The sequence below is a fragment of the Parasteatoda tepidariorum genome, chromosome 3, assembly GCF_982258835.1.
Source record: "Parasteatoda tepidariorum strain Cologne lab strain chromosome 3, Ptep-v5.0, whole genome shotgun sequence".
NCBI classification, from domain to species: Eukaryota; Metazoa; Arthropoda; class Arachnida; order Araneae; family Theridiidae; genus Parasteatoda; species Parasteatoda tepidariorum.
The window spans coordinates 70523564-70539303 of record NC_141757.1 but is presented as its reverse complement, the minus strand read 5'-3'; the positions used below and the strand labels follow the sequence as shown (position 1 = coordinate 70539303).

Below are 15740 nucleotides of genomic sequence, written 5' to 3'. Positions count from 1 at the left end.
AGTTTGATCATGGTATTCTATTTCAATACAAAAGCGAGGAGCTTGTATAGGGCCTAACCCAATTCTAATGTCATTTTGCTAGATACTTTTGTGAATGCTTTGAAAAAATATAATCAATTTTTAAACTTCAGAAAAATAATAACTACAAATATATTTTTATTGATAAGATAAAACAGAAAGAAATAACTTCAAATTGTGAATAATTTTCATTTAAATCGCACAAATTGAATAACTTTCGTTCAAATCGTGCAATTTTAAAAAAATTCGCGAATTTTTGAAAAAAACTTGAAAATTCGCGGAAACGGTCGCGAAAATTCGCGCCGCGACAAACTTGCAACCCTAGTCATAACTAATTTCCCAGATTTTCTAAAGTAAAGTTTGAAAATAAAAATGTTCAAAAAGTTTTGAAAATTTTTATAACTTAAATTAACACAAATATATTTGTATATACTATTTATGTATATTTTTATTATTGAAATTTATGTATATATGCAGAAAAAATGCTAAACCAATAGTGTTGATTTTTCAAACTAAAATTGTTAATTATTTTATGCCTAAAATTTCAATTACATTATTAATTTTATTAAAGGCTTTAGATTGATAGATAGGAATTTGTTTTAAAAATGTTTTAAGATGTTAAGAAATATGAAATTATTAATTAATTAAGATAACACTTATTACAAGAAAATAAACTAAAGTGTTCTTGCGTAAGCTTTCAACCAAATAATTTGTGACATAAAAGCGCCAAATAATATAGTGATACACTAGAAATAAAATTATTTGTAATGTCATATTTATTTCAATGAATATGACAAACATAAGAGCTAAATGCTGATGGTTCAAGAAAACTTCCCCAGCAAATTTCCTTGAGAAATCCAGGTTTTCTTGTGTTATTTTCAAATTCCCCAAATGCATCTGGCCAAATGATTCCTCAGAGTTTAATAATATTGTTGTCAAGAGTGTAGCATGGTTAAATTATATATTTGTCTGGTGTATATTTTGCAGTTCAGGAAGAGATCACATGCAATACAATTAGCCCTAAAAACTTTATTTTGGGACAACAAACACGAAAGAGCATTGGAATGAAAGACGGAATCTTACAAACAGCAGTTAAGTATTAAATTTAAGTACTGCGTTTTAATAAAGATGGAAAAAAAGCATATTGAATATAATGAGCAGTAGTGTCATTGGCTTTCGATTAATGTCTACACCAAAGTGAAATTGTATCATGTAGGTACCTTAAGAGTAAGGAAAAATTAAAGTATCTTTGAAACCCTAAAAAGTTCACTTTTAAAATTTAATAAAATTCAAATGTGTGCTAAATCCTTAAATTATTGCAATATAATTTATTTCATATTAACCTTTACTTAAAAGAGAAAACATTTTAATATTATAAATCATATTATAGGAGTAGTCTTCTAAATTACATTCAAGTATAAGGTTATAATATGACATTTCAGTAGGGTTACATAAAGATCGAGATTGTAATGTTACAGCCTTTAGATAAGGAATTTTAGAGCTGCAATATCTTTATAAGAAAAGAATACTTTACACAGATATTAATCTAAAATATAAATTTTGTTAAAGCTATTTATTTTGTAATAACACAGAAACAATTTCCTGCAGTAATATTAAAATGTATCCAAAAGCCTTAGTCTTTAAGTAAATTAATTTGGAGGTCTAATTTGATAAAGTTTGGTCAATTATAAATTAAGTTATAGGGCTTCAAGCAATCATGATTCAAAAATGGCTGCTCAGATGATCCCAAATGACGTGTTTTAAAATATAACATAGAAATGTTACAGTAAAAAGGATTAAATACTAAACCTTAGCTTAACAATAGGTGACACTAAGAGATAGAATTTTATTTAATTTATAAAGTTTTATCAATATAAAAATCAGAATAGAATTGTAAATTTTTGAAGACACTGCACAGAAGTGAGTTAGTGAAGCAAGATAATCAAACTTCACGATAATGATGATTAAAATTTGCAGCATTTCGAGTATCTCAGTTCAAATAATTAACCATAATTAGCAAGTTAATATCTTTATCTTTTATAAATTTTAATTATATACATCATTGAATTTGTATCTATTTGAAAAAGAAAAGAAAAAAGAAGGAAAAAAAAAATACGTCAAAAATTTTAAATTCGGAAAGATTATTTTTCTGTAAGTAGTAAAACTAGGTAGTAAATAAAAATGAACAAGTTCATAAAGCAGACAGTAGTATCAGCTCCATACAGAAGCAGAGCAGAATAAAACCAAATGATTTCTGCACACATAGCTATTGGGATTAAATAATTTCTGCGACACTGTAATATTATTGAAAAACAAAATTTTCAGAACAAATATTTATGTGTTACAAAAACACTATTTATAACATGAGTACAATAACATTATCAAAAAATGAACAGAGATGTCTTAGCCAGTCCAAAACAAAGAATAAAAAGAAAAATAGCTGGAAATATTAATCAATGAGAAGTTAAAGAAGTCAGTCAAGGTCTTAATGATGTAGAAGATGAGAACTATGAAGGGTTAATTAAGTAGCAGAAAAGCCACTAACATGAAATAAAATGAAAAAATTAGAATTTTTCTTCTCCCCTATATGTTTGCGTATCTGTTTTGTTAAGTGGTAAATTTGTACTTATGTGTAAAATATTGTAATTTTCAATGAACAATATATATGAACATTTCTTAATTAACAAATACTTTATTAGTTGAACCTTACTATGTCCAGAGTTCTCCTTAGGAATAAAGGTCAGGGCGGTTCCTCACAGAAAAGGGTACTTTGAGTGTTGAAAGGGCATTCACTTAACAATGTAAATATTTATCAAATTGCATAATATTATGTAATAACTGAATGTGAACCTCAACAATTTTTAAATTATCTTATATTATTTTATATATATATTTTGAAATGTAGTTCTTACACATTATCAAAACCAGAGAAAAATTCATAGTTTATAAAAAATAATTAAAGGGATGCTAAAAGACGAACCCTTAGCATAAATTTCTTTTTGACAAATCATTTAAAAGCTTAATCATTAATCATTTAAAAGCTTAATTCAAACTGAAAATTATGAACAAAATAAACATTAAAAGGTGTATTTTTTTTTTAAAAAAGAGGTATTTATAAAAAATAATTTTAGAATTTAAAATCACTTAAATTCATTCAAAAAAGAGAAACTTATAAAAATTAAACCAGCAGAGAATTATCCTAACATATTAAATATTTGAAATAGTTATCAGAATTAAATACAGATAATTTTATCAGTGTGTATTTATTAAACAGTTTCTTAGTTTTTTAAAATGGAATATGAGTAAAAAAGCAGTGTTTTTAAGGCATGGCGGCTTATTTTTCCAAAAAGGGCACATTTACAGGGATCAAAGGGCAGATAGGGCAAGCCTCCCTTCTAAAAACACTTAGGGAGAACATTGTTATGTCACCACTACAGACAAAATAGCTGAAATAGTATTATTTCACAAAAAATAACAAAAGTTTTAAAAAAAAAATTAAATTTTATTCCCAATGCCCACCTGTGTTAACATTTCATCAATTAGGCATTCACAGGGCAGATATAAAAGTTAAAATAAATTTGCTCAAAAATACATACCATGTCTTCAGGAGTATAATATTCATTGGCAATTTTCATATCTGGCATTTCAAGAGACATCTATTAAAAAAAATAAAAATTAATATCTAAACATACTCTAAAGGGAAAATATATTACTTAACACAAAATTAAAAAGTGTGTATGTAATCAACTAATTTACTTTCGTTAAATTTGTATGGAAGGAATTAGATCAGGCTAATGTATATAACTGTTCTGTAATGTTTTTCATGGTACTAAAATGCATAAACAAATACTTTATTAATTTTTCTAATCAATAAAACAAAGTTCAATGTATTTAAAACTAAACTCAGTGGCGCGACAGCCCACAGAGTGCCAAAGCCTACTATGCCCATCTCAGTTTTCTTGACCTTGGGCTCTGGGTTGTAGGAGCAGATCCTGATGGGTGGTCACTCGAACGTGGAACCCCATAGTGTTTAGCTCCCCAAACACGCTTGGAACTCATTTTATGGACCCACAGAAGGGATTAAAAGCTGAGTCAACCTTGCCCAGACCAGGATATTCAATGTATTTAATTGTATAAAAAGTCTGAATATATAATCATAACCCTGATCATAAAAGTTTTAAAAAAATGCTTTGAATTTAAAATTTAATTATCACATTTTCCTGTGCAACAATCAATACAGTAAGTTGGTGAGAAGTATCTTTCCCTTCACAGAAGGATGGACCCCACTTAAACCTTTATTTAAATGATAAAAGTTTTACTATATGAGTGGTAAAACATGAATTAACAAAGAGATTGTCATGCAAGAAGTTCACAAAACCTGAATTTAAGTCATTGATATAGGTTTAACGGATTTTGATTAAAAAATTCAAATAGTTCGTAATTATTATAAACTTCCGAAAATTATTTATTTACAAATTAATTTCACGTAGAATAACATAAGACTATGTGAAAAAATCATAACATGACTAATGTTCAAAATGTATTTTTTTTAAATCTAAAATAAGAACAAAAAAAAGTTACTTCATTTTGCTGCTTCAGCTTCATTCTAATGAGTTCAAGCTCTTGTTCTTTACTGACAAAAGAACTATTATTCATAGTTCCTGAAAAGAAAAACAGTTTGTGGTTAGTTCATAATTAAAAATTAATTTTGATTAAGAATAGTAAGGGCTTTCTGCCATATATTCACCTATTTTAAAGCTCTTCTTCTTTTCCCCTTCAATCTCTTCATCATACTTAGATAAAAGATTTTTCTTCTTTAGCTAGGAAAAAATCATTACAATAACATTAATATTGATTAAATGCAAATTTGGTATGAAATAAAAGTTTCTGTCCTGATTTTAATTAAATTGATAATATTTTAAAGTCCTAATGTATTAAGTTTTCTTTAGAAAGAAGGGAAGAACATACTATTCCAAATTCATCAAATTCAGGTTCTTCATAAGGTCTATAGTCTGGCTTTTTCTTCTTATTTTCCACATTTTTAGCATATTTTTCACTGTCTATAATGTTTACATTTTCCAATACATCATCTTCTTCTTCAAGAACTCCTAAAATTAATTAAGAATTATAAATATAAAATAATTAAAAAAGATTTCAAAAGCATATTTAAAAAAAAAGCTATTACAAAGCTATTGATAAAAGTTAATAAAATAAAATATAGCCGTAATAAAACATTGCAAAATCTAATGGCAAGAGCTTGCTCTTTTTATTTTATAACCATCGTTGAACAGCAGACCCAATTTTGAGTTTACGACTATTAATGTTCAACTCTGTAGCCTTGTAATTTTGAAATCAATCCAGAAGACAAAGGAGCTCCTGGATCAAGTATTGGGAGAAATTTGCCTTCTTGGAAGACTTTTTTAAGGAACTAACCAGCATTCATGTAACATGGAAAAGAAAACCTCCCACAGTTAGTCCAATGGCAAGGGGACTCTAAACTAATATCCGCCTAACCCTGAGTTTATTTTACGTCAGCACTGTGGTGGGTGAGAGCGGAGTACCAAACGAAGAACTTGTTTTATTTCAATTTATAATCATTGTTGAACAGGCAAAATTTGAGTTTATGACTACCAATGTTCAACTCCATAACCTTGTAATTTTGAATCTAATCCAGAAGACAAGGGAACTCCTGGATCAAGTATAGGGAGAAATTTGCCATCGTGGAGCACTTTTTGATACAAGTAACCTGCATTTGCGTTATATGGAGAGGAAGACCATCCACGGTTAGCCTGACAGCAAGAAGATTCTAACCAAAGTTCCGCCTACCACTGAAAATATTTTACGTCAGCTGTGGTCGGTGCGAACCGGGTGAGGAATTCGAACTTGGGTCACCTCATTGTGGGGCGAGCTCTCTATCCCGATAGCCACCACGCCCCTGGAAGAACTTAAATTATTTTTATTTATAACCGTTGTTGAACAACCGACCCAATTTTTGGGTTAAAGGGTTTACGACTACTAGCGTTCAACACCATAACCTTGTAATTTTGAACCTAATCCAGAAGACAGGGGAACTTCTTGATCAAGTATTGGGAGAAATTTGCTTTTGTGGAGGACTTTTTGATGGAACTAACCTGCATTTGCGTTACATGAACGGGACGAAAGTCTCCCATGGTTAGCCTGATGGCAAGGGGACTCCAGTCCACAATCCGTCTACCACTCCGGATAATTAACATGAGCACTGTGGTCAGTGCAAGCCATATACGTAATTCGTATTGACCAGCCATTGCTGGGATTTGAACCCGGTTCACCTCATTGGAAGGCGAACGCTCTATCCCCTGAGCCATTACGGCTCAATGAAAGAACTTATTGGCAAATTTTTTAGTTTTTAATCTTCCTACTCTTTTTCCTATAATAGCAGCTTTGAATTTGATAAACAATACTGGTTTTGAGACAGCCAAATTATCTCTGATGTTATTAAAATAAAGTTACATAAAAAAATCTTATTATATTTATTTTTTTGCTTAAGCACAAATACAATTCATGAACTTCAAAAATTAAATTATTTTGATTGTGAAGTAGAACAGCCAACTTATCTCCGATTCTGTGATGTTATTAAAATATAGTTACATAAATATTTTTTTAACCAAGTAAAAATACAAAATACTGGTATTTGTGGTGTTATTAAAGTAGGCACTAATTCAAAAAACAACTTTTTAATAAAAAAAAAATATTTAACAACACAGGTCACAATTTATTAAATTTTTCAGAACATATTAAAGATTATGCATGATGAGAAATGAATCTCAATACTACCTTTATCTTTCAATGTGAGGATTACATCACGACCTTCTTGAAATGAGGTTATAGAATGACCTATAGTGAGACCTTTCAAATTTTGTGCTGAGTACACCTAAAAGAGTTTATTTTTAAAGTTAAAAAAATCAGTTAATAGTTTTCACAGGGATAATTTGTGGGCCCAACTCAAAAATCCTGAAAATTTCTTGAGTAAAATCATTCAAAAAATTAATTTCTTTATAAATTTAAATCATTGAAATTTTCAAAACATGATATTCTAAATGAATTATATGTAGCATAATTTATATGAATAATTATGTGTAAGTTTACTTTTATCTCTAATCACATTTATTATTCTACCACAAAAAATATTTACAAATGAAAGAGATGCTAAGTATAAATTCCAGTTCTAATATTTTTAAATAAAATATACAAGAATTTTTATATATAAATGTGATCGATGATTTCCGGAAACTTCTGAACTTTTGATTTCCGGAAACTTACGGATCGCGGTTAGCGAAAAATCCGGAATTTTTCCAGAGCACAATCACCCCTGTTTACATAAAAGTGAAATTCAATGTAATAATGAAATTCAATGAAGTAATTTCAATGTACTGTTATAAAATATCAAGAAAGTAATTATTTAAATTATATATTTATTTCCTTAAGTAATTCAGGCACCGTGTAATTTGCCAATTATCTAACAGTTTTTGAAATTTGACAGGTAAAATAGCTATAATCAGTTTTTGAGGCTTGTTAATAGGCATGAACTATATTTTGACAAAAATCCAACATAAAAAGGTTAAGAAATGGTCAATCAAACGTCAGTTAAAACAATTCTCAATAACAAAATCAATAAGGCAACAGATAAAATACTAGAAAACATATTCTTAAATTAATCGAACATACCTCCTTCTTATCGAATTCTTCTTCTACAAGAGCACCAACTCCAAATTCTTTATCCATTTCTTCTAAAAGTTTAGCCTAAAAAGTTTTCAAGTCATTTAAAACAGTTTAAGAATATTGTTTATGTACTGATGATAAATTTTTCTTATTTATTTCTAACAAAATTTGTCTTTGATTAATAGAATTATTTCAATTTAACAGACTTACTGCAAACCTTAGCCATCAGTTTACAAAAAAGGGCAAGATTATTTAAGCATAAAATAAGGCAAATTAGCTTCTAAACAGCATGTAAGCATAAAATTTTTAAAATTTACTATCATGGACAGTTAGTTCAACAGGATTTAAGGTACAAAAAAAATTCTGTCAGCAAAAAGGTGAGGAAAAAAGGAAGAAATTCGTCATTTTTTAGTATTTCAGCTAAATTCAAATTATCTCTTTCAGGGTCTATGAATTTATTAAAGTTTTTCATTAAGTTTTAAAACTGAAAATATCTAAAATCATACCCTTTTTTCTGCAGCCTTTTTCTCTTGCAATAATTTCTGGTGTTTTATAACCCATGAAGCAGCAGATTCATCTTCTGAATCTGTATCAGCAATTCCTTTTGTATTCCTGAAAATTAAGAATTTTATAATTAGAGCTAATTAATTAAAAATTAACTTTAAGTCATCACTAATTTAGTTTGCAGAATATCATTGAAACAAGAAAACAAACATTGTCTTCGTCATCATGTGCTGGAATTCCTATGCATTGAGAGAAATGAGAGCCCTTATATTGGTGTACCAATACAGTGTTATGACTTACCAATTAAGCTATAAAATTAATATTTTTCATGCTTTGTGTGGGAAAAAAAAAACAAAATTTACATTTGTAATTCTGCATCCTATATTATGCTACATAGTATCAATGTATTATGTGAGATTCTTTTCAACCAATTGTTGATAGAAAATAAATTAATGAAATGAAATCGAATTGGCCATTCTATACAGAAAAAAAATCAATACTAGGAACTTTAAGACAATTTTTCTTTCACTTCTCAAAATTTAGATTACTTATTTTAAATCCTTAACAATATTTTTCAGTAAAAAGAAATACCATTGAAGTTTTCTTCTTATTATTAATCCTGAACATAATGTTTATGATTTATACAATGTTTGTTTATGAACTTTTCTTATTATTAGTCCTGGCCATCATTAGCTACACTATTAGAAGCTTTGTTATAAAAAAAAGTAGTTTTCTAAAAAAAAAAAAAAGAGAAAAAAAATGTTTTGTACTCATATTTTTTAGAAAGTTAGGAAAATATAAGGCCAGGCTCATTGCTCACAGAATATTGAACTTTTCCTAGACGTGTGCAAAATTTTAAACTTGAGACTAAGAAAAAGTGGGTAATGTTACCTTAATTTACTCTCAATTTTCCTTTTCTCTTTTGTGACTTTTAATTTTTCACGCAGTGCTTCAGATTTTTTCTTTTCACTGATATTTTCAGTTTTGACAAAAATTTCAGCAGCAGGCTTCGAAATTTCTTTATCGCCGTCTTCAAGGCCTACAAAAAAAACGATTATGTAATAAATAATTTTGGAAATAAAATAAAAAGAATAAATAACAAATAATTCGACCTATTGAACTTAATAAATGAACAAATTAATTAGAACTTACCAGGAATATCATTACCAACTTCAAGTGGCTTTAATCCTAACTTTGCTCGCAGCTTGCTACAAAAAAAATAATAATAATTATAATAATAATAATAACACAAAAGCTTTTAATCTAAGTTTAAAAATTAAGCTAAATATTTAACAAAAAATTGATTTAAAAAAGCAGGCTTTGAAAAGTTAATCAATACTTTGGGATATACAGTATGTTAATTCATCAATAACTTACGTTTCAGGGTAGGTAAGATTAGATCTATAAGTTTATTAAAAGAAATCGATATTTCATAATCAAATCAATCGTCTGACTTTATTACGGGTGTATAAGTCAATATCCTGATTTTCATAAAATTTTAGGGCTTTGAAAAGTTTACTAATACTTTGGGATATACAGTATGTTCATTCACCAATAACTTACTTTTGAGGGTAGGTAAGATTAGATCTATAAGTTTATTAGAAGAAATAATGTTAAAAATTATATGGCAGAAAGTATCAATTTTACCAGAAGAAACTTTACCTGCTTAAGCGTTGATTTTTGGAAGATAAAACATTGGGAAACAAGAATTAGAAGAAATAACAATAAAATTTACAACTAAATTAAGAACCACTACTAGTGCCTTAATAAAAGATTAATTTACAATAGTATATCATGTTACAGCTTGACATTTGAGTAAAATTGATTTTTAACCAAAAGTCAGGACGTTTGATTTCTTAAGTGTTTCTTATGTTTACAAGGCAAAAAGTAAATGTAAGCAAATTCTGTTTCTTTCCAAATAATAAATTGTGTGGGGTGAAAAATTAGTAAAAAGCTGAGATTCAGATTAAAAGTTGTCTCAATATCCAATAAACATTTTCAAATATTTTGAATGACAACACATGGGATAGACATTTGTCACCTATTAATAAATAAACCTTCGGGTTACGGCCACCATATCTTGAGGCTATCATGGTCTTTCTTGTTTTGTTTTTCACTTTTATTTTTTTGTTGGCATCTTCAACAGTAAATGTTGAATAAAACCAAACTCTTTGATATGTACAACAAAAATATGAAGTATGAAAATTGAGATGCAACTTACTTAGTGTCAGATATGCTCAATGATAGCTGGGGTTCGCTCCGCTCTATAAAAGAAAAAAAAAAACGTTTATAGATAAATTAGTCTAACATTTAAATTGAACATAAATCATTAAATTAACTTGTCTATGCCCCAACCCTATAAAATGGTCCATATATGAAAAACACCAATAGGGAAAAAGTGGTAGTTTATACTTGTTTACACCAAGTGGATGTTTCGTTCTGTTAGTTACCACTTTAATTTTTAAAAAGGGCTATGCTTCGACTTTTTATTTAAAAATAAATATTTATATCATTGACATAATAAGGTTGATAGAATTACTTTGTTTTTGCAAAATAAATACTAGTAATGAAACATATCAGGTACGACTTTTTTTCTTTTTTGTGAAAAAGAAATGTCCTAATAAAAGGACGTGAGGCACAGAGAGGTTATGTATATGTTTCATAGCCTTTTGTAAAATCCAGTTCACTTTTACAATCACAGTCATTATATGTTATTACATATTTCTATATGCAAAAATATAACATAAAAAAGTCTTAACAGTTTTAATTAGAATACACAGTTGAGCCTCTTTTTAACAGCATTCTTCTTAATGATAGTCCTTACTGAAGATGATAGGTTGTAATACTGGCTTGCTCATAATAAAAAAATCTCTATTTAATGGATGCTGAAAGGCGAAATTTTTTAGCAAATAAGAAATTTCTTTCAACTTAGTGAGATAAAAGATGTTTGGTTGCAATAGGGTTGGAAAAAAATATGGAAGGGGTTTGGTTAAAAGAGTTCTTTAACTACATTGAAGAAATTTTAACAACTAATTTAAGATATATATGTAATTACCGAAAACCGCGTTAATGAAAATGAAGAAAGCGACATTGAAAATGAAATGATACATAAGTCTCCACTAACTTACTAAACAGATTTAACTATTGCTATTGACTACAGCATTCAATAAGTAGGATTTTTCCTTTCAAAAGAGCAAAGTTTCTTATTAATTACTTTTAAAAGAATTCTGTTTAAGAACACCCTACTTAAAGACAATTTTACATGGTCCCTTTAAAGCTATTAATGAGAGCAAATCATATTATTGTGTCAATAAGTAGGTTCTTTATTAATAAGGTTAAGTAGGTTCCTTATTAATAATTAAAAATAAATACTTACAATCAAAAAAATAATTATCACAAATAGCTTGCTACAATTTTTGACATTTTGTAATTCCATAGATAATGAGAAAAAGGTTTGACCTAGTTTACAATTAAAAAAAAAAAAAAAAAAAAAGCAATCCTACATATAGAAGGCAGTATTATGACCTTCCTTCTCCACATAATAAATTAGTCACTTCCATGATATTAAATAGAAAAAAGGCTTATAGGTGAAAAAATTCTCTAAAATTTACAAAAGTAAAGGAATCTTTAAACAATTCTTACCTGGAATATCCTCAGAAGTATCTAAAGGTTTTAGGCCTAGTTGAGCTCTCAAGCGGCTATAAAAAAGTAAAAATCAGAATAACAATAACAAGCATATTAATGCAAAATTAAAAAAAAAAAAAAAAAAAAAAACTAATTGATATACTACATACTTAGCTTCAATGATATCAGGATCAAGAGATGCTAAAAATAAATAAAAAAAATATTTTATTACTTGTAACCATAAATAAAAAACAACAAATAAAATTTCTATTTTAAATAATTTTTTTAAAAATTTTTGATCAAACATGTATAATATACAGTGGGAAAATGTCAACAAAAAAATTAATAAAACATACCAGAAGAATGATTGGCTTCTTCGGATTTAATAAGACCTAATTTAGCTCGGAGTTTACTGAAAGACAAAAGTATGTTATTATTTGTTACAATGAGTATATTATTATGAAATACAATCGATAATGGCACTAAGATTAATTTTTTTTCACTAGATTTATACTTTATTTTTATAAATAGTGGTCTCATATTTTTGGGGACAATATCTCATTCCTGAGCTAAGTCTGAATTAAGCAATTCACATTTTCTTGTAAATTTTTGGACATTAGATTCATTGAATATAAACAATATATTTTGCCAATTTTGTATAAAATAAAATAAATTATATCTGTTCATACATGCTTTAAATTATAAAAAAAAACCTTTTTTATAGTTTAATCATAAAATTAATATAAGGTTCATTCCGACATCAAATTCAATATTTCGGTCTTATCTATTTATTGCCTACTTCATGAATAGTGGAAGTTCAAATTCTTGAAGGAATTTTGATGACATTTCCTAAATGGACGATTCCACGGTTAAGTCAACTAAGTAACCAATATATCAAAACAAATATCTTAAGTGAACAAGCCATCATTTAAAAAGTAAGAAGCTAAACATTACATTAACTTTGAACTCACTTTCTATGGGTTGTAAAATGAAAGGCAAAATTATTTGAAAAGCTTTACTTCATTAAACGAATACCATAGTAGTTAAAAGATTAATAAGAATTCAATTGCAGCAAAGTTTTCTAATTATTCAAAAAAAGAAAAAAAAAACATTTACTTATAATTAAAAATATGGAATACTCACTTAGCTTCAAGCACATCCTCTTCATCATAAGCTGTAATAACAAATGAAGAACAAAATTAAAATTATGAATACAAAAATAAAAATATGAATTTGCCTTGAGTATATAAAACAACACACTCAAGACAAATTGATTAAAAATTTCCAATAAAAAAAAAGTTATTTAATATATTTCTCAGAAACAAATAACAGTTTTAGACAAAATCATTTTGAAATTAATACAACACTTACAACAATAAAAATACTATTAACTGAAAGTAAATAGTGTCATAATACAAATTATAATTAAACAATACTCAGAATAAAATTAAAAATACAACAAACCTTTTTGTGCAACTGTATCTTTAGGCTTAAACCCAAGCTTGGCTCGTAACATACTGGAAAAAAAAAAGAGAAAGAAAAACTTTTACTTATTAAAATAAAAAATTTATTGGAAGACAGCACTATTTTATAATTTTAATACATTAGAACATCTTTTTAAAAGTATAAAGCTAAAATTCAAAATAATTCGAAACATAAGTTTTTGGCATTGAAACAATCTTGAATTAGATAGAATATTAAAATTTTAAATACTGTTATCTCAAAACAATGGTTTTCATAATCACAGTCACAATAAATTTGTGCATCAGTTTTACACAAATTTGCTTCTAATTTAATTTTATGCTTTAGGTTTTATTTCAAGTTTTGATGAAAGCATAAATTTATAATTTAATTAATCAACAGTGAAAATGGAAACTATACCATTAAAATACACTATGTTAAAATTATAAGCAAATAAGATAAAAATTCAAATAAGAGTCAAGACCTTTGCAAATAAGAGTCAAGACCTTTGAATGAATATAAGAAACAGCTTTTAGGTCATTTAAAGTTTACAACTAATTACTTATTTCCTTTCATAGTTGGCAAGTTTTTGTTGCAAGTTGTGATGTTGGCAAGTTTTTGGCATGACGTCAAAAAAGTTATGTCAAAAACCTCTTGGTTAAAAACCCAGAATTTTGGTGTCATAGTATTTTCATTTTATTTCAACTAATTAAAATTTAAATGAAAAGTGTATCTTAAATCACTAAAAAAAATTATAAAAAATAATTGGCAAGATTATTGGTAAAAATATGATAAGGTATTTTTCCAATGTGCTAGTACAAATAAAATAAACATGAAATTTACAAGAAAAATTGTTTATATTAATAGGTTTTATTTCCTTATACATATTCAGTAATCAATTTTATAAATTAAAAATTTTTTCATGCATTATATTCTAAAAATTCTGATTATATAAGGAAAAAATAGGGCTGCAAAGTATCTAGCCCTAGAATTCTTTAGTAAACCTTTAATAATTTATAATTGGTAGTTTATTAAGACAATTATATACATGCACAGTGAGAAAAAAAATGGACCACCTTGACTAACTTTTAATCTAATGATTGGATCTTCACCTTCTAGAACTCAATCTTAATAATCCAAGATGTGACTTCGAATACGCTAATTAATTAGTGGAGACAATATTTTAAGTTACAAAACCAGACACAAAAACATACTCTCTCTGTGAATAAAAATACTCTTTTTTTACGATTTCAGAACACCAAAATATAGGGGGCATTTGCAATTTAGGAAATATGGTTCCATTAGTTTGGCCAGAACAGTGGTTCAAAGTTTCGGTCCCTTAATGTCATTTTTTTTTTTTTTTTTACATATTTCGTCGTATCTCAAGAACTTTCTAAGCCAATTTAAACTTTGGACTCTCTTCTGATCCAAATCCATAGAAAAGAGCGCAGGTATATTCAGAGAAAAATATATTTTTGCGTCTGATTTTCTAAATATCATCAACTACTAATTTATTAGCTTATTTGAGGTCACTGTCTCAAAGCATTAAAATCGAGTTCTAGAAAGTGAAGATCATTAGATCTAAAGGTATTCAGGATGGTCCGTTAATGTTTTGCACACTGTATATAATAACCAAATCAGAAATTGTTAAGAAAATTTATTGTTTGCTGTACTATAACATAAGAAAAAAGTAGGTTTTTCAAGGTTTAAAAAAAAAAAAAAATGCCATATCTTTCTAAATTTTAGGAGTTTCAGTACATTTTTAAAATTTTGTATTGTTATCTTCTTTTAAATAAAAGCAAACAATATTTTTAAATAAAAACCAGTTTAAAAACTTTTGAAATATAATTAAGTACTTTGCTTACCTTGCTTTCTTTTCTAATTTATTCAAAGACACTGGAATAAAATAAAATATAGGCACAATTAATATAGATACATAAATGTATGCAAAATCGAACAACTTTATTGCAAGTTTTGCTTTAATGAAAAATATGGCATAATGAAATAATTTTTCATAAATGTGTAACTTAATGATCAGCTTAGTGAAAAACTTACATTGTTACAAGCATAAACTTTGATTAAATAAAGAAATTTTGAAAAAAATCTGTAAAATTTATTTTTCTGAATTTGTCAGAAAAAGTATAATGAATATTTCAAAAAGTATAATGAATAATACATTCATGAATATTTCTTCCCCTTCAAAATACCTCTAAAAAACTGCTTGAAAAATTTAATCAGTAGTTTATAGCAGGGCTTCTTAAACTTTTTTATATAGCGACCCCCTTCAAGCTTAGGAAATTTTAAACGACCCCCTCCTCCATATAATGAAATATATATTAACCGTAGATGTAGATGTAATATCGCACTATTTTACAATGTAAATAAAATAAGGATTAAAGAATATGTACCCATTCATTTCACATATATATAATTGG

At 27.3% G+C, this 15740-nt stretch overlaps 1 protein-coding gene across 1 annotated transcript in view; it reads right to left on the bottom strand.

Annotated features, from left to right (window-relative positions):
• The window catches only part of LOC107452658 (U4/U6.U5 tri-snRNP-associated protein 1), a 39471-nt gene that overhangs the window by 15455 nt on the left and 8276 nt on the right, over positions 1–15740 (bottom strand). The window contains exons 4-19 of the mRNA XM_016069204.4: positions 15171–15201; positions 13309–13361; positions 12988–13018; positions 12201–12256; positions 12015–12045; positions 11863–11918; positions 10442–10484; positions 9373–9428; positions 9112–9259; positions 8223–8328; positions 7723–7797; positions 6832–6928; positions 4987–5126; positions 4766–4838; positions 4600–4679; positions 3615–3674 (exon numbers count right to left, since the gene is read on the bottom strand). Of these exons, the coding sequence (XP_015924690.1) occupies positions 3615–3674; positions 4600–4679; positions 4766–4838; positions 4987–5126; positions 6832–6928; positions 7723–7797; positions 8223–8328; positions 9112–9259; positions 9373–9428; positions 10442–10484; positions 11863–11918; positions 12015–12045; positions 12201–12256; positions 12988–13018; positions 13309–13361; positions 15171–15201 (1136 nt within the window). The remainder of the gene's footprint in view (positions 1–3614; positions 3675–4599; positions 4680–4765; positions 4839–4986; positions 5127–6831; positions 6929–7722; positions 7798–8222; positions 8329–9111; positions 9260–9372; positions 9429–10441; positions 10485–11862; positions 11919–12014; positions 12046–12200; positions 12257–12987; positions 13019–13308; positions 13362–15170; positions 15202–15740) is intronic.